The sequence below is a fragment of the Myodes glareolus genome, chromosome 12 (genome assembly GCF_982192425.1).
Source record: "Myodes glareolus chromosome 12, mMyoGla1.1, whole genome shotgun sequence".
NCBI classification, from domain to species: Eukaryota; Metazoa; Chordata; class Mammalia; order Rodentia; family Cricetidae; genus Myodes; species Myodes glareolus.
Genome location: NC_142037.1, coordinates 35,778,036 through 35,800,466, shown reverse-complemented (window position 1 = coordinate 35,800,466; position 22,431 = coordinate 35,778,036). Strand labels below are relative to the sequence as shown.

The window sequence follows — 22,431 nt, the reverse complement described above, 5'->3', positions numbered from 1 at the left end:
ATGATAGTGAAGTGCTCAGTTCTAAATGGAATAATTATATCCCTCCCACCGAACCTCATATAGCATTGTGGAAAAAGAATGGAGAGAAGGTTAAGAACCTTGGATAGGAAGTATGCTGCTAAAAAAAAGCACAGACTCTCAGCTTGGCATAGCCATTGCATTTGTGATTCCCTGTGGCTGGGTCATCTTGCAGAATGAACAGGATTGGGCCTGCTAACATTTTCTCATGGATGGAGGAGGGGTCGGTGAGGCCCTGTCCCTCCTGAGAGACAGTGGTAGTTGATGGTTGTTGGGAAGAGGTATAATTTTCTTCACTGGTATAGTCTTTAAAAGTTGCCTATATTCTAGTAACTAATATCATACAAGCAACCTTAGTGAAACTCAGTGGGTCATACACAAAGACATTAAGGCCAGGGGCTGGAGAGATGGCTCCAAAGTTCAGAGCACTGGCTGCTCTTCCAGAGGACCCGGGATTCAATTCCCAGAACCCACATGGTGACTCATAACCATTTGTAACTCCAGTTCCAGGGGATCTGACTCTCTTTTCTGGTATCCCCAGACACCAGACACATACATAGTTCACAGACACATAGAATAAAAATAAAATAAAAATTTAAAAATGCATGAGAGTAGAAGAGGGAACTTTTCTCTTTTTTTTTCCTAATTAGATTCAGGAAAACCTTACTAGTTTTATTTATTTATTTATTTTGGATTGTGATTTTTTTAAAGAAAAAGACTGGGCACAAACCCTCGTATCAAGACTTGAGTATGAGGAAAAGGGTCCTAAAAGCAGGCGAAAGAGTCAGAGACACCTCCACTCCCACTGTCGGTCCCACAGAGACACCAGGTCAACAGCAGTAACATATATGCAGAGGACCTCGTGCAGACTCAGACATGATTGCTTCGTCTCTGTGGGCTGCTGTGAGCCCTGCTTAGCTGATTCTGAGAACTGCCTCCTGGACCCCTCTTCTACAGTGCCTCCTCCCTCACTTCCATGAGGTTCCCCATGCTTCAAGGGGAGGAACCCTATGGAGACCTCCAACCTGGGCTCTTTCTCCACCTAATGTTTGGCCGTAGGTCTCTGAAACTGCTTCCACTGACTGCTGGAGGAAGCCTCTGATGACAACTGGGTTAGGCATCCATCTATGAGTGTAGTAGAGCATCTTTAGGAATCATTTTATTGATTTTTTTTTCCAATCGTGTTTGATTCTACCCTGGGTCTCTGGGCTGTCCAGCCTCCAGTTCGATCATCCAGGCAGTGTCAGGCATGGGCTCCCTCTTCTGGTGTGGACTGCAAATTAGACCAGTCATTGGTGGGTCATCCCCGCAAGTTCTACATCACCATTGCCCCAGCACATCTTACAAGCAGGACAAATTGTAGGTTGAAGGTTTGTCGCTAGGTTGGTGTTCCAGTACCACCACTTGGAGCCTTGCCTGATTACAGAAGATGGCCAGTTCAGGCTCCATATTCTTTAGTACCCTCCCAGTTCCAGTTTTGTTTCCCCATACTCTCTTCCTCCATCCATCCCACCCCACCTGATCTCTCCTATTCCGTCCCCACTCCCTCTCAGGCAACCCACAAAATCTATTTCCCCTTCCCAGGGAGATCCTGTGCCTGCTAGACCCCTCCTTGTTACTTAGTGTCTCTGGGTCTGTGGATTATAGCATAATTGCCATTTATTTAACAACAAATACCTCCTTATGAGTGAGCACATACTATGTTTGTCTTTCTGGGTCTGGGTTACTTCACTCAGAATGATTCTTTCTGGTTCTGTCCATTTGCCTGCGAATTTTGTGATGTCATTTTTAACAGCTGAGTAATATTCTTATTGTGTAAATATTCTACATTTTCTTCCTTTTCGTGTTTCGTTTGTGGTTTTGAGGCAAGGTTTCTCTCTGTTAACAATACTGCTGTTTTGGAATTCACTCTGTAGACCAGGCTGGCCTCGAACTCACAAAGATCTGTCTGCCTCTGCCTCCCAAGAGCTGGGATTAAAGGCATGCGCCACTACCACCCACTAAAAGATTTTTGTTGTTGTTGTTTTCTTTATATATCTCTGACTGTCCTGGAACCCTAGAACTCACTCTGTAGACCAGACTGGACTCAAATTCAGAGATTGACGTGCCTCTGCCTTCTAAGGGCTTGGATTAAAGGCATGCATTATCTGGCTGTCACATTTTCTTTAGCCATTCTTTGGTTAAAGGATATCTGTATTGTTTCCAGTTTCTGGCTATTATAAATAAAGCTGCTATGAACATAGTTGAGCAAGTGTCCTTGAGGCAGGATGGAACATCCTTTAGGTATATGCCCAAGAGTGGTATAGCTGGGTCTTGAGGTAGATTGATTCCTAATTTTCTGAGGAACTGCCATATTGATTTCCATAGTTGCTGTCCAAGTTTATACTCCCACCAACAATGGAGGGGTGTTCCCCTTGCTCCACATCCTAGCTAACATGAGCTGTCGCTTGTGTTATTGATCTTAGCTGTTCTGACAGGTGTAAGATGGAATCTCAAAGTGACCTACTTTGACTTCTGCTGGCCAGCATGGTTGAGCAGGGGATCTCTGCCTGAGTCGGGGCAGGGGCATGGTGATGAAGAGAGGAGAGGACATTGGGGACAAGGCTGGAAATACCACCAGAGTCTGAGGGTGGGAAGTCTCCCTGGAGTTCTGGCAGTCAGCACGGCCTGTCTGGTGGTCAAGCAGGAGGTCTCTGCCCAAGTTCAGTACTTCTTCAGAAGAATGGCTTTATCTGAAGAGGGGAGAGAGGATAGGGTAATGGGGTGAATGAAAACTACTGAAGTTCATTATATACATGCATGGAACTTTCAGAAGAACAGTAAAAGATGCAGTATAGAACTTTAGTGTGTATTTCACATTTTCTGTATCCATGTGCTTGTTGCATGGAGAGTGGGCCCTTTTCCGTCCCGGCCGCCTAGCTAGCTTACACCTGAAATAATCACACAGAAACCGTATTCATTTAAGCACTGCCTGGTCCATTAGCTCTAACTTCTTATTGGCTAATTCTTTTTTTTTAAATTAAAGTATCTATCTATCTATCTATCTATCTATCTATCTATCTATCTATCTATCTATCTATGTATTATGTATACAATATTCTGCCTGTGTGTCTGCCTGCAGGCCAAAAGAGGGCATCAGATCTCATTTCAGGTGGTTGTGAGCCCCCATGTGGTTGCTGGGAATTGAACTCGACTTTTGGAAGCTCAGGCAATGCTCTTAACCACTGAGCCATCTCTCCAGCCCTTGGCTAATTCTTACATCTTAATTTAACCTATTTCTATTAATCTGTGTATTGCCACTTGACTGTGGCTTACCGGCAAGATTTTAACCAGTGTCTGTCCCAGGTAGGAGATCCATGGCGTCTACCACTCTGCCCTTCTTCCCAGCATTCAGTTCTGTCTACTCTGCCTACCTAAGTTCTGTCCTATCAACTAGGACAAGGCAGTTTATTTATTATCCAATGAAAACAACACACAAACAGAAGGAACTCCTACACCATGTGCTAATGAATATGTCTTGGCTATTGTGAAATTTTGTAAAGTCAATCTAGGTTTGTATGTAGATGTTTATTTGAAATGATTGTATATTTTTTAGATCTATATATGTAAGTGGGTTACTGGATCATACATAGTTTTCAGTTTTTATATACGTATGCTTATGTATGTAAGTGTTCATATATGCACACATGTGAAGTCCATAAAACAACCTCAGGTGTCATCTTCAAGAATGCCATTCACACCTTTCAAAACAAGGTCTTCATTGGACTGAATTAGGCCAGACTGGCTGACTTGCAGACCCCAGAGATGGTCTATGGGGACACAAGGACATGCCATGGAGGCTGAAGAGATGGTTCAGTGGTTAAACCCACTGTCTGTTCTTCCAGAGGACCAGAATTGACCTGTGTTCAATTCCCAACATTTCACAGAGGCTCACAACTATCTAAAACACTGTATATAAACAATCTCTGTTGACCTCCACAGGTACTACACATGTACAGTTCATAAACAAGATTATGTAGTCAGGCGGTGGTGGTGCATGCCTTTAATCCCAGCACTCGGGAGGCAGAGTCAGAAGGATCTCTTTGACTTCGATGCCAGCTTGGGCTACAAGAGCTAGTTCCAGGCCAGGCTCCAAAGATACAGAGAAAGCCTCTCTTGAAAAAAAGAAACAAACAAAAAAACCAAAAAACAAGGTGATGCCATCCTGCCCTGTATTTTTACATGGGTTTGGGGTGGAGGTTGTTGAGTGCTGGTCTTTGTGTTTGCAAGGTCAGAACTTGACAAATTAAGCCATCTCCTCAACTGTGCTCTCCATGCTGTTTTCCAAAATGGCTCTGCTAAGAAATGCGGGTTTTTCAAGGAAAGCCATTAAATGATGGGGTGGTAGAAGAGGGAGAATGGAGAAGAGAGTGATGGTTGAGGGGGAGGGGCCAGAAGAACTGTAGCCACCAAAGAAAGGATCCTTCCGGATAAGGCAAGGTTGATTTGGACCATAAGAAAAAAGTTAACTTGATTTGCTTTCCCCCTACCCTTGGTGGTCTTCTATAAATTCTGTTAGAGTTGGAGAGAAAATGCCTAAGATTAAAGGAGCTAGGGAGAACACAGGTCATGAGGAACAGCCCGTGAACCCTGCACTCATTTCAAAATCTGGAAAGAGGAATGATAAGGCAGTAAAATTTCCTACCAGAGAGCCAGGCTTGGTGGTGCAAGCCTTTCATTCCAGCAAAAGTACAAGAATCACTGTGGGTTTGAGATCAGCTTGATCTACAGAGCAGCCAGGGTTGCTATATGGAGAAAGAAACGTGTCTCAAAAACCAACCAACCAACCAGACAGACAAACCCCGAAGATTCCTACTGATAAGGAACCAGAGTACAGCTCACATTTGATGGAGAGGAAGGAGGCAGAGGAGATGACTGGGTGGAGTCCCAGGACGCAGGCCTAGCATGGACCATGAGGGGAGGGCTGGATGTCATAGGGTAGAATGCTGTCTTTGTGAATGGACTGGAAAATTCTGTTGCAGCAGGAAGGCTTTCTTGCATTGATGGGCCATGAAGAAGTCATGGATTTGCAGTGCTGGAGATTTGTATAATCTAAATGGTATTTGTGTGTGCGCATGCACACAGGTTCAGAGGTCAGTCTTGGGTGTTCTTCCAGAGCTATCAGCCTTATATTTAAAGACAGATCCCTCACTAGGCCCTACAGCTCTGTTTAGGTTAGGCTGACTGACCAGCAAGTTCCAGGGATCCACCTGTCTATTGCTCCCATCCACTGGAACTACAAGTATGACCATGGGTGCTAGGGTCAAGCTCAGGTCCTCGTGCTATAGTGTTCTCCTGGTTAGCTTTATGTCAGCTGACAAACTCGACTTACCCAGGAAGAGGCACTTCCACTAAGAAAATGCCCTCCCTAGGTTGCCGTAGGCAAGTCTGGATGGCATAACTTGATTAGTGACTGACATGGGAGGTCTCAGCTCATTGTAGGTGACCCTGGACTGGTGACCCTGGGTGATAAAAGAAAGCATGGAGAACAAGCCAGTAGGGAGCACTCTTCCATGGCTTCTGCTTCAGTTCCTGCCTTGACTTCCCTTAGTGATGGGATGTGACCTGACAGTTGTAAACTGGAATAAACCATCTTCTCCCTCAATGTGTTTTTGGTCATAGTGTTTTGTCACAGACAGAAAAGCAAACTAGGGAAGTGTCAAACACCTTACTGACTGAGCCATCTCCTGTTGGGGAGTATTATTTTAAGGTGTGTTAACTTTCGTTTATGCTATGGAACATTTGTTTAATGGTGTAAAGGTGTGCTGCTTTGTTTATGCTGCATTTGTTTAACTCTGAAGCTGTGATTCTTTGCCTGTCTAAAACACCTGATGGTCTAATAAAGCGCTGACTGGCCAGTAGTGAGGCAGGAGCAAGGATAGGTGGGGCTGGCGGGCAGAGAGAATAACTAGAAGGAGAAACAAGGAAAAGAGGAGCAATGAGAGAACAAGGGGAGGAGGACGTCAGGGGCCAGGCACCCAGCCAGCCACGGAGTAGGAGTGGAAGTAAGACATACAGAAGTAAGAAAAGGAAAAAGCCCAGAGACAAAAGGTAGTCGGGGATAATTTAAGATAAGAGAATGTGGCAAGGAACAAACCAGACTAAGACCGGGCATTCATAGCTAAGAATAAACCTCTGTGTGTGGTTTATTTGGGAGCTGGGTAGTGGACCCCTCAAAAAGCCAAAAGAGTAAAACATCAAACAACAATCTCCCTAGCACCAGGGACTTTTGCCGCCACAGTGTGAAGGTGATGTGGGGTAGCTGAGAGGTACTGATAACATGGAAAACACTGGTGTGCGCTGGTCTCCTGAGCTTTCTCATGGACTAGGGACAGCAAGGCCAATGTCAGAATGTTGCTCTAAGTGTAGGTTGATTGACCTTATCTGAAAACCCCAAACCTGAAGTCCTCCAGAATCTGAAATTTTTTGAATGTGGACTTGATGCCGTAAGTAGAAAATTACACACCAGGGAACTTTTATATACAAATTTATTAGGGGGCCAGAGAGAAGGATCGTTAAGAGCACTTGCTGCTCTTATAGAAGGTCAAGATTTGGTTCTCAGTACCCACATAGTGACTCAAACATCAGTAACATCAGTTCCAGGGGATCCAGTGCCCTCTTCTGACCTCCGTGGTCATCTGGAATTGAAGGTGTGTGCCACCACCGCCCAGATGCCGGTTTGTTACAGTACATTAATGAAAAGTTGAAGCTGTCATGAGTGAAAAATGATTAAAATCTAGCTTTTAAAAATACTTTATGGCAGGATATGTCTTTAATCCTAGCACTTGAGAGGCAGAGGCAGGTGGATCTCTTTGAGTTCAAGGCCAGCCTGGTCTACATAGACCCTGTCTCAACAACAAAATAAAAACAAAAGACTGAAGAGGTTCGGACATAAAAACCAAAACAAACCCCGCCACCACTACAGAAACTCGACTGCCCTTGCAGTTACCAGCATCCGTATCAGGTGGCTCACAACCCCCTGTAGCTCCAGCTCCAGGGAACTGCTCCCCTCTTCTGGCCTCTGCTGGCATACACAGACACATGCATATACACATACGTAAAAATGAATCCTGAAGAAAGAGGTTAAACATTTAAAAGGAAGCAGCACTTTAAAAACGTGTGCCTCTGAAGACGGCGGTGATGGCAAACCACAGTCAGCCCAGGGTCAGGTCTGGCCCACAGCTTGTTTTAAAGTGAACTTTTATTGAAGCTTAGCCACACTCACGAGTTTCTATGCTGAGTCTGATTTTGTGTTAGGACAGCAGAGATGCATGATCGTATGTTCCTGTAAAGTCTTAGATACTTACAGCATGGCCCTTAGTGTTCTGACCCTGCTCTGGAGTCTAAAAGGGAGTACATGACACGTGAAGCTAGCTAGCGAAAATTATGGGTTAGTGTTTGTTTTGTTTTTCTTCGGTCTAGGTCTCTCTCTGGTTCAGAGAGGTCTTAAACCGATGATCCTCCTGCCTTAGCCTCTCATGTAGCTGAACAGCAGGCATACACTCCAGGCCTGGTACATTTACAATTTCTAATGTTTCTATCCTTGCCTCATTGTTTCTTTAGTCAGCTGTGTAATTATAACTGTGACCACTAGGTGGAGTTGCAGTTACAAAAAACTGCTTCTCAAAATAATAGACTTACTGCACAGCTGTAGTAAGACTGCTGTTTGATTCAATTTGAACTAAAATCCTCTTTTTGTTGTTTTGCAGCCCTAACGTGGAGTGCAAAAGTATGAGGTTTGGCATGCTGAAGGACCACCAGACTGTCACGGGAAACGTCACTGCTTTTGATGGGTCTATTCTCTATCTTCCTGTCAAGCTTCAACAAGTGAGACCTAGTGGAGATTGTGGTGTGGGTGAAACTCCCATGTGCTCGGATGGTTCGAGTAGTGGTGAAGTCCAGACCCCTTGGACATTTGACTTGCTCCTTCCCATTTTTAGACAGAGGCAGACTTATGCAGGACACAGCAGAGATCCCCCACTTAAGTTTAAGAGGTGACTTTTCACATAGATGGAGTGGAAGAAGCTCTGTGGCAAAGAATCAGTCAAATTTTCAGCTTCAGGGCCTGGAGAGATTGCTCGGTAGTGAAGAGCACTTGATTTTCCTGCAGAGAACCCAGGTTTGGTTTCTAGCACCAGTACTGGGTGGCTCTTGATCATCCTTCTAATACCAGAGAACTCAGCGCCGCCTTCTGACCTCCTTGGGTACCTGCATACAATGAAAAAATAAAGATTTAAAATTTCAACTTGGAATTTTATTTATTTATGTTTATCTATTTATTGTCACACCGATTTTGCCAGCACAGGCTGCAGAGTGAGGGGGAAGTTGAAGCTACATTTTGAGCTGTAGAACTCGATAAGTTAGGGCTAAGACTTCATGTCTGTAATTTCTTGTTACTTGTACATATTTGTTAGGTTGTTGAGTTAAAAAGCCAGAGGAAAACCGATGATGCCGAGATCAGCATCAAGATTCAGCTGACGAAGATCCTCGAGCCGTGCTCTGACTTGTGCATTCCTTTCTACAATGTTGTTTTCCGACGGTAAGAAAGCGACTGCCACTGTGCTTGGAGTATGGCTCCCCAGGAAGTGTGGATGGTGCCACACACAGTGTCTGTGGGTAGCCTTCGCATCAACTCATTCAAAAATTATCTCTCACTTGATAGGTCAGATTTGGGTCCCTGCAATTAGGCGTATGAGTAGCCAAGTAGGCAAATGGATTCCTTTGGATTAGTTTTAAGAATTTTCAGACCAGATGTTTGCTTTAAGGTAGGATTTCATGTAACTCAGGCTAGTCTCAGACTTGATAAATAGCTGAGGATTCCCCATCCTGATCCTTCTGTCTCAGCTTCCCTAATGGGATTACAGGCATGAGCAACCATATTCAGCCAAAACAGATGTCAATATTGTTTATTTAATGGTGTTATGGGTGAAGAGACTTCTCAGAGTGCAAAAATATTTGCTGACAGAATTGTTTATCTTTTTTTTTTTTTTTTAGAGGCTTTCGGTTTTGCACAGGTGTTACTCCAAAAGTACTTAATTTAATGAAGCAGAACTTAAAGTGAACTGGAACAAGCACAGTCCCCTTGGTGGGCTGTTCACAAATTTGGAAACTAGTTCCCTTGCATGCTCTTGTTCATGGAACAGTAATGCAGTTAGGCTGGGAAATAGTCCTGTGCTTGGTGAGTTGGGCGCTGAGAGAGCATTCCGCTGTTTGCTCCAACTCCAGATGACTGCCCTGCTAGCTTTCCTTTTTTAGAGCAAGATTATTCTAAACATAAGCTACATGATGCAAAACACAAAAACTTTTCTGCACCTTCAGGTTTGTAGAGGAAGCCATAGCTAAGACTGAAAGAGCTGTTTCTATTGGGCTTGGGATGCAGCTCGGTGGTGAGTTGCCTAGCGACTGTAAAGCTCCGTGTTTCGCCCCTGGTACAGAGGAGGAGAAAGGAAACTCACCCCTCACATTTATTTCAGGGTAATGAAACTTTTGGATATGAAGCTTGTGGGGAGAAACTTCTATGACCCTACCAGTGCTATGGTGCTACAGCAACATCGGTAGGTGGTTTGTTTTTCCCCCTTTACTTTTGAATGTTCTGGAAACTCTATTATGCCCACTATACTTAGGACAAAAACTTCACTAGTATTTTATGGTGCTAACCACAATTTAATCAACTAAATCTTTCTGTTTCTGTTTTTAGTAAATTTGTACTGATACTGACTTGATTACATTTCCCCCCAGGGCTTCCTTATTATTGACAAGAACAATATCAGTACTGTGTCTAATTGGGGCATGGAATTCTGTGGCCCTAATGCTCTTGGAACACCTCTTCTTTAGGTTGCAGATCTGGCCTGGCTATGCAGCTAGCATCCGGAGGACGGATGGAGGGCTCTTCCTGCTTGCTGATGTCTCCCATAAAGTCATTCGGAATGATTCTGTGCTGGATGTCATGTGAGTGAGTGACCCACCCTTAACATCGTAATTGCTTTCTGAAGCTCAACAGTGAGTAGTCGGAGGACAGGCTGGCTCTGTTCTGTGGGGGCTTTTTTTTTAAACTTGGTATTTTTTTAAAATTTTTTAAAAAAGAAGACAAACAGAAACCCCTGGTTGGGTAGCCCCCGAGGTGGCTGGCACTACAGGTGCATACCAACACATCCACTAGGGAAGTGGGAATATATAAAACAGTAAAGGTGTAGGGGAGAGTAGAAGGGGTTACCAACAGGGAAACCCCACAGAGAGGGAGGGAGTCTAGCCAGAAGAGGATTCTTGCTTTGGCAGGCCTAGGACATCACCTGGATGGGTAGGGGATGATGGGAATGAAGGGTTTAATCAGATATGCATGGAAGGCAATCAGATATCAAGGTTGGAATTCGAGCTAAACTGATTGAGTCAGATTCTTGCTAAAGTCTAGTGCAGTGGTGAAAGTGGAAACCTGGTGAGGAAGAGCACAGCTAGAGTTTGGTCAAGGAGAGGCTCCTCCTCCGTTCCTAATGATGGTGGGGTCTGGGAGGTCCTCTTGCAGGCTTCCACTCTGCAGTGTTGGCTGGGCTTTCCCACCTATCTTAGTGACAGAGTGTGCAGGAGGGTAGAGTAGGAAGACTGTGCTCCCCTGTCTGTGGTGTGCTGTCTCAGGGTCCTTGGGAAAAACCTAGCGGAAGCCAGCGACTGTGTTGCAGGGCAGCCCCGTGGAGTGGCTCACTTCCATGATATTAGTGATACACCTTTTTCTGCTCAGCCTTGAGGCATCTTCAGCTGGCTTGGAACCTTGTTAAGAAGTGCCTTGCTAGGCCACCTCAATTCCTGACCCACAAAGACTGAGATAATAAGTATATGTCTGATCTTTTTTATATTATTGTTTCTGTGACTGGAGACAGAACCCAAAGCCCTCATGCATGTTAAGCTAGCGTTCCAGCACTGAGCTATGTTCCAGCTTGTGCTGATTTTTCTTACATTTGTTTGTGTATGTATATGTACATGTGTGAAGGTGAGAGGACAATTTGAAAGAATAGGTTTTCTCCACCTTGAGGATCAAGAATCGAACTCAGGTCTTCAGATTTGGTAACAAGTGTCTTTACCCACTGAGCCATCTAGCTGGCCCCAGTGTGGTCTTATTAAATAGCTTATTGAGAACTATGACATATACTTACTTGGAGGGTGCTGCTCTGTGACTGTTAGTGTATCTAGTGCTATATACTGTGGGTGCAGACGGTTTTAGAACGTGTTTGTCATTGCAGAGAGAAGCCCACACCCATTGGCCATTAGTGTCCTCCTTTTCCCTGAGACCTACAGAAACCATCACTCTGTTCGCTCTCTCTCTTTCCTCCCTTTTTCTCTCCCTGTCTTTTTTCCCACTGATTGAGACAGGGTTTTGCCCGTGTTGGCCTCAGATTTGTAATCCTAATGCACTAATTTGTTTTCTGTCTATTACAAACATTTCATATGAAAAACTATCTTATGCATAATATTCTGTGTCTTGGTATGCTTTCAAGATCCATTCATGTTATAAACATGAGACAGCATTCTTTTTTGCATGGAACAATATTCTACCATATTTGTATTCTATATTTTCCTTTTAAAAATATTTATTATGTATGTATGAGTATATGCTGTGTATATGTACAAGGGAGACCAGAATATATCAGGTCCCTTGGACCTGGAGTTAGAAGATTGTGAGCCATCCAGCATGATTGCTGAACCCTGATCCTCTGGAAAACCACTGAACTATCTCTTCAACACCAAGTATTTTCTTTTTTAAAAAAGTGATCTTTAAAATGTTTTATTTACTAATGTGTGTGTGCATGCTGTATATTTGCAGGTGTGTCTGCTGTTTGGGTTTGGAGGTCAGAGGACAATGTTTTGGTGTTGGTTCTCTCCTTCCACTTTTACAGGGTCCCAAGGATCAAGCTCAGGTTGATAGGCTGGGCAGCAGGAGCCCTTCCCTGCTAAGCCACCTCACTGAGCTATTTGAGGGATGCTTGTTGTGTTCACTGTTTGGCTGTGAGCTTGCATGTCCAGATCGTGGTGTATGTGCTGCCGTTTCCGTGTGCTCTATTTTAAGCCTTTAGTAGCCCAAGAACAGATGAACGTTTCTTATGTATTGTTGATTTTTTGACTGTTTCGGGGCCACCGTCTAGCTCCCAAATAAATTCACAGAGACTTATTCTCACTTATGAATGCCTGGCCTTAGCTTGTCTTGTTTCTAGACAGCTTTTCTAACTTAAATTTTCCCATTTCTCTTTAACTACGTTTTTGCCTCTGGACTTTTTAAAACTTCTTGTTATTCTATATATCCTCCTTTCCTTTTTACTCTATGGCTGAATGTGTTGTTCGGTGGCTAGCCCCTGGCATCCTCCTCTCCTTCTCCTTTTTACTCTATGGCTGAATGTGTTGTTCGGTGGCTAGCCCCTGGCATCCTTCTCTCCTTCTCCTTTTTACTCTATGGCTGAATGTGTTGTTCGGTGGCTAGCCCCTGGCATCCTCCTCTCCTTCTCCTTTTCTCATTCCTCATTCTTTCCCCTACATCTCCTATTTATTTCTCTGCATACCAACCCCACCTTTTTCTCTTTTCCTGCCTAATTCTTTATTAGGCCAATCAGGTGTTTTAGGCAGTCAAAGTAACATAGCTTCACAGAGTTAAACAAATGCAGCATAAAAGAATGCAACACATCTTTGCATCATTAAATAGATGTCTACAGCATAAATGAATGTCACACATCCCCGCCAGTGGTGGCCAAAGGCTCTGGCTTACCCGCAGCTTCACTTGTCATCTGTTTTTGTCCTAACCACCTTTGTATGGAAGTGAGTCTCGCTGTGACTTTGACCACAGTTCCCCTATGATCAGTGCTATTGGGCAGCTTTTCCTGCGCCTTTTTGGCCTTTTTGGCCTTTTGTGTATCTTGGCCCATTTTAAAATGTACTTTTAAATTTTTAATTTTTTTTTAGTTCACATGCATTGGTTTTTTTGTCTATATGTATGTTTGTATGAGAGTATTGGATCTACTAGAACTGGAGTTATAGACAGCTGTGATCTGCCATGTGCATGCTGGGAATTGAACTTAGGTTCTCTGGAAGAACAGCCAGTGTTCTTAAACATGGAGCGATCTCTCCAGTACCTAAAATGCCCCCCCATCAGGGTTTCTCTGTGTAGCTTTGGAGTTTGTCTAGAACTCGCTCTGTAGACCAGGCTGGCCTCGAGTTTACAGAGATTCACTTGCCTCTGCCTTCCGAGTGCTGGGATTAAAGGTGTGCATCACCACTGCCTGGCTCTAAAACACCTTTTTTAGTTGTAAGGTTTGTGTATTTTAGATACAGATAATTTGTCAGATACACAATGCAGGATATTTTCTTTCATGTACGTTGTCTTTCCTGTCTTGGTTAGGGTTTCTATTGCTTTGATGAAGCTCCATGACCAAAGCAACGTGGGAAGGAAAAGGGGCTTACACATCACTGTTCACAATCAAAGGAAGTCAGGACAGCATCTCAAACAGGGCAGAAACCTGGAGTGAGGAGCTTATGCAGAGACCACAGAGGGGTGTTCCTTACTGACTTGATCCTCATGGCCTGCTCAGCCTGCTTTCTTATAGACCCCAGGACCACAGCCCAGGGATGGCCCCGCCCACAATGAGCTGGGCTTTTCCGCATTGATCACTAACTGAGAAAATGCCTTGCAGCCGAGAGTTGTGGCGCACGCCTTTAATCCCTGCACTCGGGAGGCAGAGGCAGGCGGGTCTCTACAGGATCTCTGTAGGCCAACCTGGACTACAGAGTGGGTTCTAAGACAGCCAGGGCTACACAGAGAAGCCCTTTGTCTTGAAAAACCAAAAAAGAAAGAAAAAGAAAATGCCTTACAACTGAACCTTATGGAGACATGTTCACAGTTGAGGTTCTCTCCTTTCAGATAAGACTAGCCAGCACCTCTTTTCCTTTCCTCCTTTCCTCCCCTCCCTCCCTCCCTCCCTCCTTCCCTCCCTCCTTCCCTCCCTCCTTCCCTCCCTCCCTCCCAATACCCTCCCTCTTTCTTGTGAAACAGGATCTGATTGTGTAGCCCTGACTGGTCTGGAACTTACAGTACTGGCCTGGAACTCACAGAGACCTGCCTGCCTTTGCCTCCTTCCTGATAGCACTAAAGATGTATACCACTACTCCTGGCCCAGTTGCCTTATTTTTCATAAAACTCTTTGGCATATAAAAGATTTCAGTTTGGGGGCTGGAGAGATGGTTCAGAGGTTAAGCCTTCTTAACTGACTGCTCTTCCAGAGGTCCTGAGTTCAATTCCCAGCAACCACATGGTGACTCACGGCCATCTGTAATGACATCTTGACTGTGACTAATAAGGAGTAAAAGCTGTGATCAATCCTTAGGCCCTCCCTCATTTTTTGGCACCCCCATCCCTTTTCCTGTGTCCCCGAGTGTACGGATGCCATGCAAAGCCTCTTGCCTCTCCCCGAAGGCATGCTATGTACCAGCAGAACAAGGAGCACTTCCAGGATGAGTGCAGCAAGCTCCTGGTTGGCAGCATTGTCATCACCCGCTACAACAACCGCACCTACCGCATCGATGATGTGGACTGGAACAAGACCCCCAAAGACAGCTTTTTGATGTCTGATGGGAAGGAGATCACATTCCTGGAGTACTACAGGTACGAGAGGCTCACTTGGGCCTGAGGGTGGAGGTGTGATGTGCTCCCCCAGTCTCTGGGATACTGAGTACTGTTAATAGCAGGGTACCCGACACTGTTCAGATCCTGAGACCCAGTGAGCTTGTCTGTGGGGTCTGGCCTGAATGTGTTGCCTTTTCAGTTGGTTCTTTTGGCAATAACTACATAAGTGAATTTTGGGCTGTGAATTGTATTTCTCTTGTTGATTCTGTCTGGTGAGAAAAGTGGAATTCAGCTCTTTAATCAGTAGACTTTTATTGTACCTTTTATTGTCCAAGCCCTGTAGCATAATGAACTTTCACACGTTTCTCTCCTGGGCTTACAGCTTCTGTTCTTTGTCTACTAGCAAGGAAACTGTAGCCTGCCTCTTCCACTTACATCTACTGTGATGAGTTTCTGATGGATTCTCAGAGGGCCCTGTACCCGTCATAAGCTGCAGTAGCCTTGGCCGGAGCTGCAGGGAGGGGTGACACTGTTTCTTACTCTCTTACCTCAGCAAAAACTACGGGATCACCGTTAAGGAAGACGACCAGCCACTGCTCATCCACAGGCCCAGTGAGCGACAGAATAACTACGGCACAGTGAGTGATAGTTCTCGGTCCGGTCAGCCACTTCATGAGTGTGCACTCACAGGCATGTCCGCAGGCCTGCAGTGTGGGGTGCTCACTGGGCCTGGCTTTATGTTTCTTATAGCCAGAGTTGCTAGGCCACATCAGGAGGAGCTAACTACCAAAATGAGCAATTAGGTTAAAGGCATTAAGGAGAATTTCGTATAAATAAAGATGGAAATTCTGGGGGCTGGAGAGATGATAGAGGGGTTAAGAACACTGGCTGTTCTTCAAAAGGACCTGGGTTCCATTCTCATCACCCACATGACAGCTCACAGTTGTCTATGAATCTAGTTCCAGGGGATCTGAAGCCTTCTTCTGGCTTCTGTGGTACCCAGGTGCGTGTGTGTGTGTGTGTGTGTGTGTGTGTGTGTACACGCTAAACACTCTTAAAGAGAGAAAGAGAGATTAAAACTCAGATATGGGCATGGTAGCACATGACTGTAATCCCAGCACTTGGGAGTCAGATAGATTTCTTGAGTTGAAGGCCAACCTGGTCTACATCGTGAGTTCCAGGCCAACTAGAGCTCTGTAGTGAGACTCTGCCTCAATTGAAAGAGAGAGAGAGAGAAAGAGAAAGAAAGAAAATGTTGAGTTTATGGGGGTTGGGAAGATGACTCAGTGATTAAGAACATAAGTGCTCTTCCTCAGGACCTGAGTTCAATTCCCAACACCCACATCAGGCAGGTTAGAACTACCTGTAATCCCAGCTCCAGGGGATCTGACACCTCTGACCTCTGGGCACTTGCATTCATGTGTGTATACTCCATCACACACATAAACATAATTAAAATAATAAGAATGAATCTTTAAAAAAACACAAGCAAATCTGTAGATTTAGATTCAAATCTATAGATTTAACAGGAGAAGGGCCTAGATAATTGCCTTGATACTGTTCTTGATCTATTTTTTAAATTAAAAAGCGTCTAGATTTATTTATGTCTGCCTGTATGTCTCTGTACCACATGTATGCCTGATGCTCTCTAAGGTCAGAGAAGGTGTTTTAGATGTTTCAGATGGTTGTGAGACATTGTGTGGGTTCTGGTACCCAAACCCCGTTCCTCTGCAAAAGCAGCAAGTGTTTTTAAGTGCGGAGCCATCTCTGAGGCCTCACCTCTTCTGCTGCTGAGGAGCCTCAGAGCAGGAAGCACTGAGCTTGACCAGTTGTCTTGCCATTGTCTTGAGGCTCAATAGGGCCAACCTTTTTCTGCCACCCCCCCCTTTTCCTCACCTAAACAGCGGCTATCATGAAGAGGACATTGTGACAGAGGACACGAAGGGTAGACTACATGCAGTGTTTCCTGTCCTCTTGTCCTCCCCCCTGGAATTTTATGAAAGTTCCTCAGTGGTAGGTGTGTCGGTGCAGACCTGCACCCACCTCCAGTGGGCCCCAGGCTGCCATCTCTGTCCCTCACTTTCCTGTTTTCTTGTCTCAGCTGCTGAAGGGGGAAATCCTGCTATTGCCTGAGCTCTCCTTCATGACGGGGATCCCCGAGAAGATGAAGAAGGATTTCAGGGCCATGAAGGTTGGACTTTTGCTGTTTCAGGGGTACCTGCTGTTTGGGGGAGATGCCTACTTCGAGTAGCCACCTTTTAATATCCTGACCAGCTCTGACTCCCTGGGCGAGCCTTCCTCTGGGCTCCAGTTTTCCTTCCTGTAGAATCTTCTCCACATACCGCACCACCAGATACAAGCTTTGGAGGTCTTTAGAACAGTGCAGGTCCTGGATTCTAAGTGAAAATGACAGCCCTGTCCTCATCTCTCTAGTCAGCTGGTGATAGCTGACTGGTTATATAACTGTAACGAGACTCCTTGAGAGCACCACATTACCGTAGTGCTCTTTAGGTCATCAGTGTCTGTGACAGCGTGGAGGAGGATGAAGCCAAGTAGGGAGATGCGAAGTGAAGCTCTGAGGCCCTGGGAGCATCAGCTCAGTGCCGACCGGCACAGATGGCCCAGCTGCCCTCTGCCACTTTACTTTTCTGGTCTGTCCCAAACCCACAGACTTTGTAAGATTTTTGAGTAGCATTACAGAGAGCCTAAAGAAGCAGAAAGACCCTGTGGAAGATTTCTTTCATGTTTACCTTTAGCTCCGACTGTGCAGGTCAAAGCTTCCTCCCAGCAACACCCAACCCCTAATGACTTTATGATCCCTGTGATATCTGGACAGCCCTGGAGGCTCTGAACAGCAGCTGCATGGCTCACGAGCCTCAGAAGCATGAAGAACTCTTACATGATTCAGATTCCTCACCTGTTGAGTGTCTCTCAAAGTACCTAGAATGTGTTAATACTGTGGCAAGTGGTGGGAGTAGGGAACCTTATGGTGGTGCTGACTTTCTAATACACAAAGACAAAGTGGGAGCCTGAGTGTGGTTTACTGTCCTGTTGTATTTGACCCTAGCATAAACATGGAACTCTCTACCCCAGCCCTTCCCCCTACTTCTTTCCCAGATTTTAAATAGATATAATTAATCCTCCTTCATTCCTGTTTATAGACTCTCTTAGGAATTTTAAATTCAAAGATGCTTTTCAAAAGAAATCAGATGTCATGGAGCAGAGACAATAGCTTAAAAAATTATTTTGAGGGGGTTGGAGAGATGGCTCGGAGGTTGAAGACATTGACTGTTCTTCCAGAGGGTATGAGTTCAACTCCCAGCAATCACATGGTGGCTCACAAACATCTGTAGTGAGATCTGATGCCCTCTTCTGGCCTGCAGGCATACAGGCAGGCAGAACACTATATATAATAAATAAAATAAATTAAAAAAAATTATTTTGAGACAAGGTCTCGCTATTTAGACCAGGCTAGCCTCAAACCAGGAGATCCACTTGTTTCTCCCTCCTGAGTGCTGGGATTAAAGATATGCGTCACCATGGCTCAGCAAGAGAGACAGTCAGGGCCTTCTGAAAAATGTTAATTTTTTTAACTGAATTTTCTCCATGAACCTCATTCACATTCCTCAGAAGTATTTACAAGAGTCCTTGGCTTTATTTGACGTTTTCCACTGATTTCCCTGAGTATGAGATTGCTCACGAAAATATTTCATGCCGCTGGGTTTCATTTAGCCTCCTGTTAGAGGGAGTGATGCCGATTTTCTTTTTAATTCTGTCTAGGACTTGACTCAGCAGATTAACCTGAGCCCTAAACAGCACCACAGTGCTTTGGAATGCCTGATGCAGAGAATTTCACAAAACGATACAGCCAACAATGAGCTGACCCGCTGGGGGCTCAGTCTACAAAAAGATGTCCACAAGGTGAGCCAGAGATGCTTGTGTGGCATCTGCCTGGACCAGGGGCCTGGAGCTGTGAGGGAGAGGGTGGCCTCCCTGTCCTCTATGGGGCTTTGCTCTTCATTTCGTTTTTGTTTTTTGTTTGTTTATATTTTGTTTATGTGTTCTCTCTTTCTGCCTTGTGTGATTTGGGGATCAAACTCAGACAGGTACCTTTTCCAGCCCCATTTAAATTTTTTAGACTTTTTTTTTTTAGGTGCTAGAGATTGAACCCTCACCTAAATTATCTTTAGAGTTCTGTGCCTTTCTTCTGTTTTCTTTTTAAAGTTTTTTTTTTAAGATGTATTTATTATGTATTTGATTGCTGTCTTCTGGTGTGTCTGCAGTACAGAAGAGGGACTCAGATCCCATTATAGATGGTTCTGAGTCACCATGTGTGTGCTGGGACTTGAACTCAGGACCTCTAGAAGAGCAACCAGGGCCCTTGGCTACTGAGCTCATCTCTCCAGCCATCTTGTCTGTTTTTCAAAATTTTAGCTGGATGGTGGTGTGTGCACCTTTAATCCGAGCACTCAAGAGGCAGAGGCAGGCAGATCTCTGTGAGTTTAAGGCCAGCCTGGTCTACAGAGTGAGTTCCAGTACAGCCAAGGCTACACAGACAAATGCTGTCTTGAAAAAAAATTTTTTGATTGCATTTTATTTGTTGTGTGTGTGTACACAGGAGTAGCTCACAGCATGCATGTGGAGGTCAGAGGACAGCTTACAGGAGTAGGGTCATTCCTCCCACCACAAGGACCTGGGGATCAAACTTAGGTTGCCATACCACAAAGCATGAGAACCTCAGTTCCCTGTCCTCAGTCCCTAACACCACATAAAAGGATATGCCTGGTGGTGTGGATCTGTGCCACATCACACCAGGTGGGCACAGTGTACAGGCAGACAGATTCCCAGTGCTCACTGACCAACTAGTCTAGACAGTCTGGGCTTTGGGGACAAGCTGTCTCAAAAATAAGGCAGAGAGCAGTAGAGGAAAACACATGTGAATACCTTGCCTACACAATCAAACAAACGCACACACACTCACACACACACAAACATGCACATGCAGCACGCGAATGTACACACACAAAAACACTTGCATACATATTATGACATACATACAGGAACATTTTTATTAGAAAATGATGTCAGTGATGGCAGTAGGTAAAGCCATTTTGCTACAAAACCTAACAACCTAGGTTTTGGGCACTCTTGAGGCACGGTACAGAGGCCACATGATAAAGGCTCTGGTGACCGCCTTTCTGGCATTGACTCTCTGCCCTACCAAGTTACAAGTTGGAGGCCAGCAAGACTGTCTATAAAAGAGAGAAAGGGAGAGGGGTGGGGCTGTAGCAGGTCAAGTGTGTGTGGAGCTGAACAGGCTTCAGAGGCAATAGTACCAGTATTTTCTGAGCTCTGTAGCTGGCTCCATGTCAGAGGTACTTTATTCTCTCTGTAGATCGAAGGTCGACTTCTACCAATGGAGAGGATTAACTTAAGGAACACTTCATTTGTCACGTCTGAGGACCTGAACTGGGTTAAGGAAGTGACCAGAGATGCTTCCATTCTGACTGTGAGTGATTTCTGAGGTGCTGGAGAATCAGTATTCCCCAGAGTGTGGGAATGGGTGATCTGTGCTCTCTTAGAGAGGAAATACCATCTGAACCACTCTCAGTGACTCCTGAGCAAGCCCTTGTAGCTGAGTGGGCCTAGAGGGAAGCCCTGTCTGACCTCAGACTGAAGAGAAGGAAATACGTTACCATGGGGATTTGTCTGGTGTCAGCCCATCACCTGTTCTTCCTTTTCCTTCTCCTTTCCTCTTTGCCCCTGGGAATTCCCAGGGTTATTTTTATCCATGAAAGAAGTCAAATTAAAGCAGGGCTCCCCCAAGAGACAACTCAGTGTTAGTTATTTGCCTCAGAGTATAAATTAGTAGGCAATTATTTCTGAATGTTTTTGACCAACTTCGTCTTTGTGGCCATATATGGAAAACATCGAATTTAGAGCTTTTGTTGAAATACAGCAGTGGTGGTGCAGCACTTGGCAGGCAGAGGCAGAAGGATCTCTTGAGTTTGAGGCAAGTATGGTCTTTAGAGTGAGTTCCAGGACAGCTAAGGCTACCCAAAATATCCTATATCAAAAAACAACACCAGAAAAAGAAGAAAGAAATACAGCATGGTTAAAGAAAAAGCACACTTAGAAGTGCACAACTTGATTTTCACAAATTAAACAGACCTATATAACCAACACCAAGGGCTGAGAAACAAATTTATAGGTACATTCAACCCTCTCACCATATTTCTTGATTATTGTCACCCCCATTCTCTGAAAATAACAACTGTCTGAAGTTGGCAAAAGCATATATTCTTTTTGTTTGTAATGTTTTATATATATATGCATATATGTATATATAATGCATATATATATATTTAAATCAAAAAGTGAATAGTCTGAGGTCTGACTGCTTTCTTTAGCCTGTGTTCACAACTTTCATGCATACTGTTGGATGTGTTCGTAGATCTTCCTTTTCTTTCTTTTTTTAAAAAATATTTGTTTATTTATTATGTATACAATATTCTATCTGCGTGTATGCCTACAGGCCAGAAGAGGACACCAGACCTCATTGCAGATGGTTGTGAACCACCATGTGGTTGCTGGGAATTGAACTCAGGACCTTTGGAAGAGCAGGCAATGCTCTTAACCACTGAGTCATCTCTCCAGCCCGAGATCTTCCTTTTCTTTGTTGTATAGTTTTCTGTCATATGACAGTCAGTTTATAAGTCTGTGAGAATGATAGGAATTACATAAGGCAGAGAGACTCAAGCAGAGGGAGTGGAGAGTCACTTATTCTCTATAGTAATATCTCCACTGTCTAAACACATCATGTTCTTGTTCCTAGATCCCCATGCATTTCTGGGCACTTTTTTACCCAAAGAGAGCAATGGACCCGGCCAGAGAACTGGTTAACATGTTGGAGAAGATAGCTGGCCCCGTTGGCATGCGCATAAGCCCCCCAGCCTGGGTTGAACTGAAGGATGACAGAATAGAGACCTACATCAGGACCATCCAGTCCCTGCTGGGAGTTGAGGTAACGCAGTAACTTCACTGGAGTAAACTTACAAGATCTTTGAAAGTACTTGGATGCTTAATCTTAAATAATCTAGGTTGTCAGTCTGTTAGTGATGCCCAGGAGCCCGTGTCCTCCTCATTTTCTTCATGCCCTTTGGTTATTTTCATTTCTCATTCTGTGTTGGCTTTCATGTGCTCCTGTCTGCTCCCTCTCGAGCCGTTTCCTTATGAAACTGGCTGAAAGAGCAGCTGCTTTAGTTCATTATCTGTAGAACATGTTGTGCTCAGGAACCAGCTGCTTGGGCCACGTGCTGGCTTCTGGATTCAGTTCTGAGTTGTAACAGAACTGTAATGATCTGGCCCAGGAAGCAAATTGCCCTGGTGATGAACTTGACCCTAGACACATTAACTGATCCTGATAATGACCAGAACACTGGACCTGGGCACTCCCATCCCAGCTTTCAGACTCTGCCTTTTTATCTCTTTGTAAATAAACATATTTTTCAATTTTATGTATATGAGTGTCTTGCCTGTATGTATGTCTGTCTACAATGTATGTGCATGTCACCTGAGGATGCTAAAAGACGGGTCCCAGATCCCCTAGAATTGTGAAGCATGAGTTCTAGTTGGTCCAGAGTCAGATATGGGGATTAAAGCTGAAGATCAGAGAAGCAGAGCAGCCACTAGAGAGATCTTTTACCTCTATCGGTACTCAGACCAAAGGGGCGATCCTCAGACTGCCTAGACTGCACTGTGTCTCCACCAAACCTCAG

General features: G+C 44.6%; 1 protein-coding gene across 3 annotated transcripts in view; it reads left to right on the top strand.

Moving 5' to 3' along the window:
* Positions 1-22,431, top strand: part of Piwil2 (piwi like RNA-mediated gene silencing 2) — a 55,028-nt gene that overhangs the window by 9,415 nt on the left and 23,182 nt on the right. For 2 of the 3 annotated variants that reach the window (XM_085698692.2, XM_048422143.3), the window contains exons 7-16: positions 7,767-7,884; positions 8,472-8,596; positions 9,531-9,611; positions 9,892-10,005; positions 14,504-14,692; positions 15,207-15,291; positions 16,755-16,844; positions 18,434-18,574; positions 20,049-20,162; positions 21,489-21,677. In XM_085698692.2, the coding sequence (XP_085554818.1) occupies positions 7,767-7,884; positions 8,472-8,596; positions 9,531-9,611; positions 9,892-10,005; positions 14,504-14,692; positions 15,207-15,291; positions 16,755-16,844; positions 18,434-18,574; positions 20,049-20,162; positions 21,489-21,677 (1,246 nt within the window). The remainder of the gene's footprint in view (positions 1-7,766; positions 7,885-8,471; positions 8,597-9,530; positions 9,612-9,891; positions 10,006-14,503; positions 14,693-15,206; positions 15,292-16,754; positions 16,845-18,433; positions 18,575-20,048; positions 20,163-21,488; positions 21,678-22,431) is intronic. The other variant, XM_048422144.3, reaches the window with a different exon arrangement.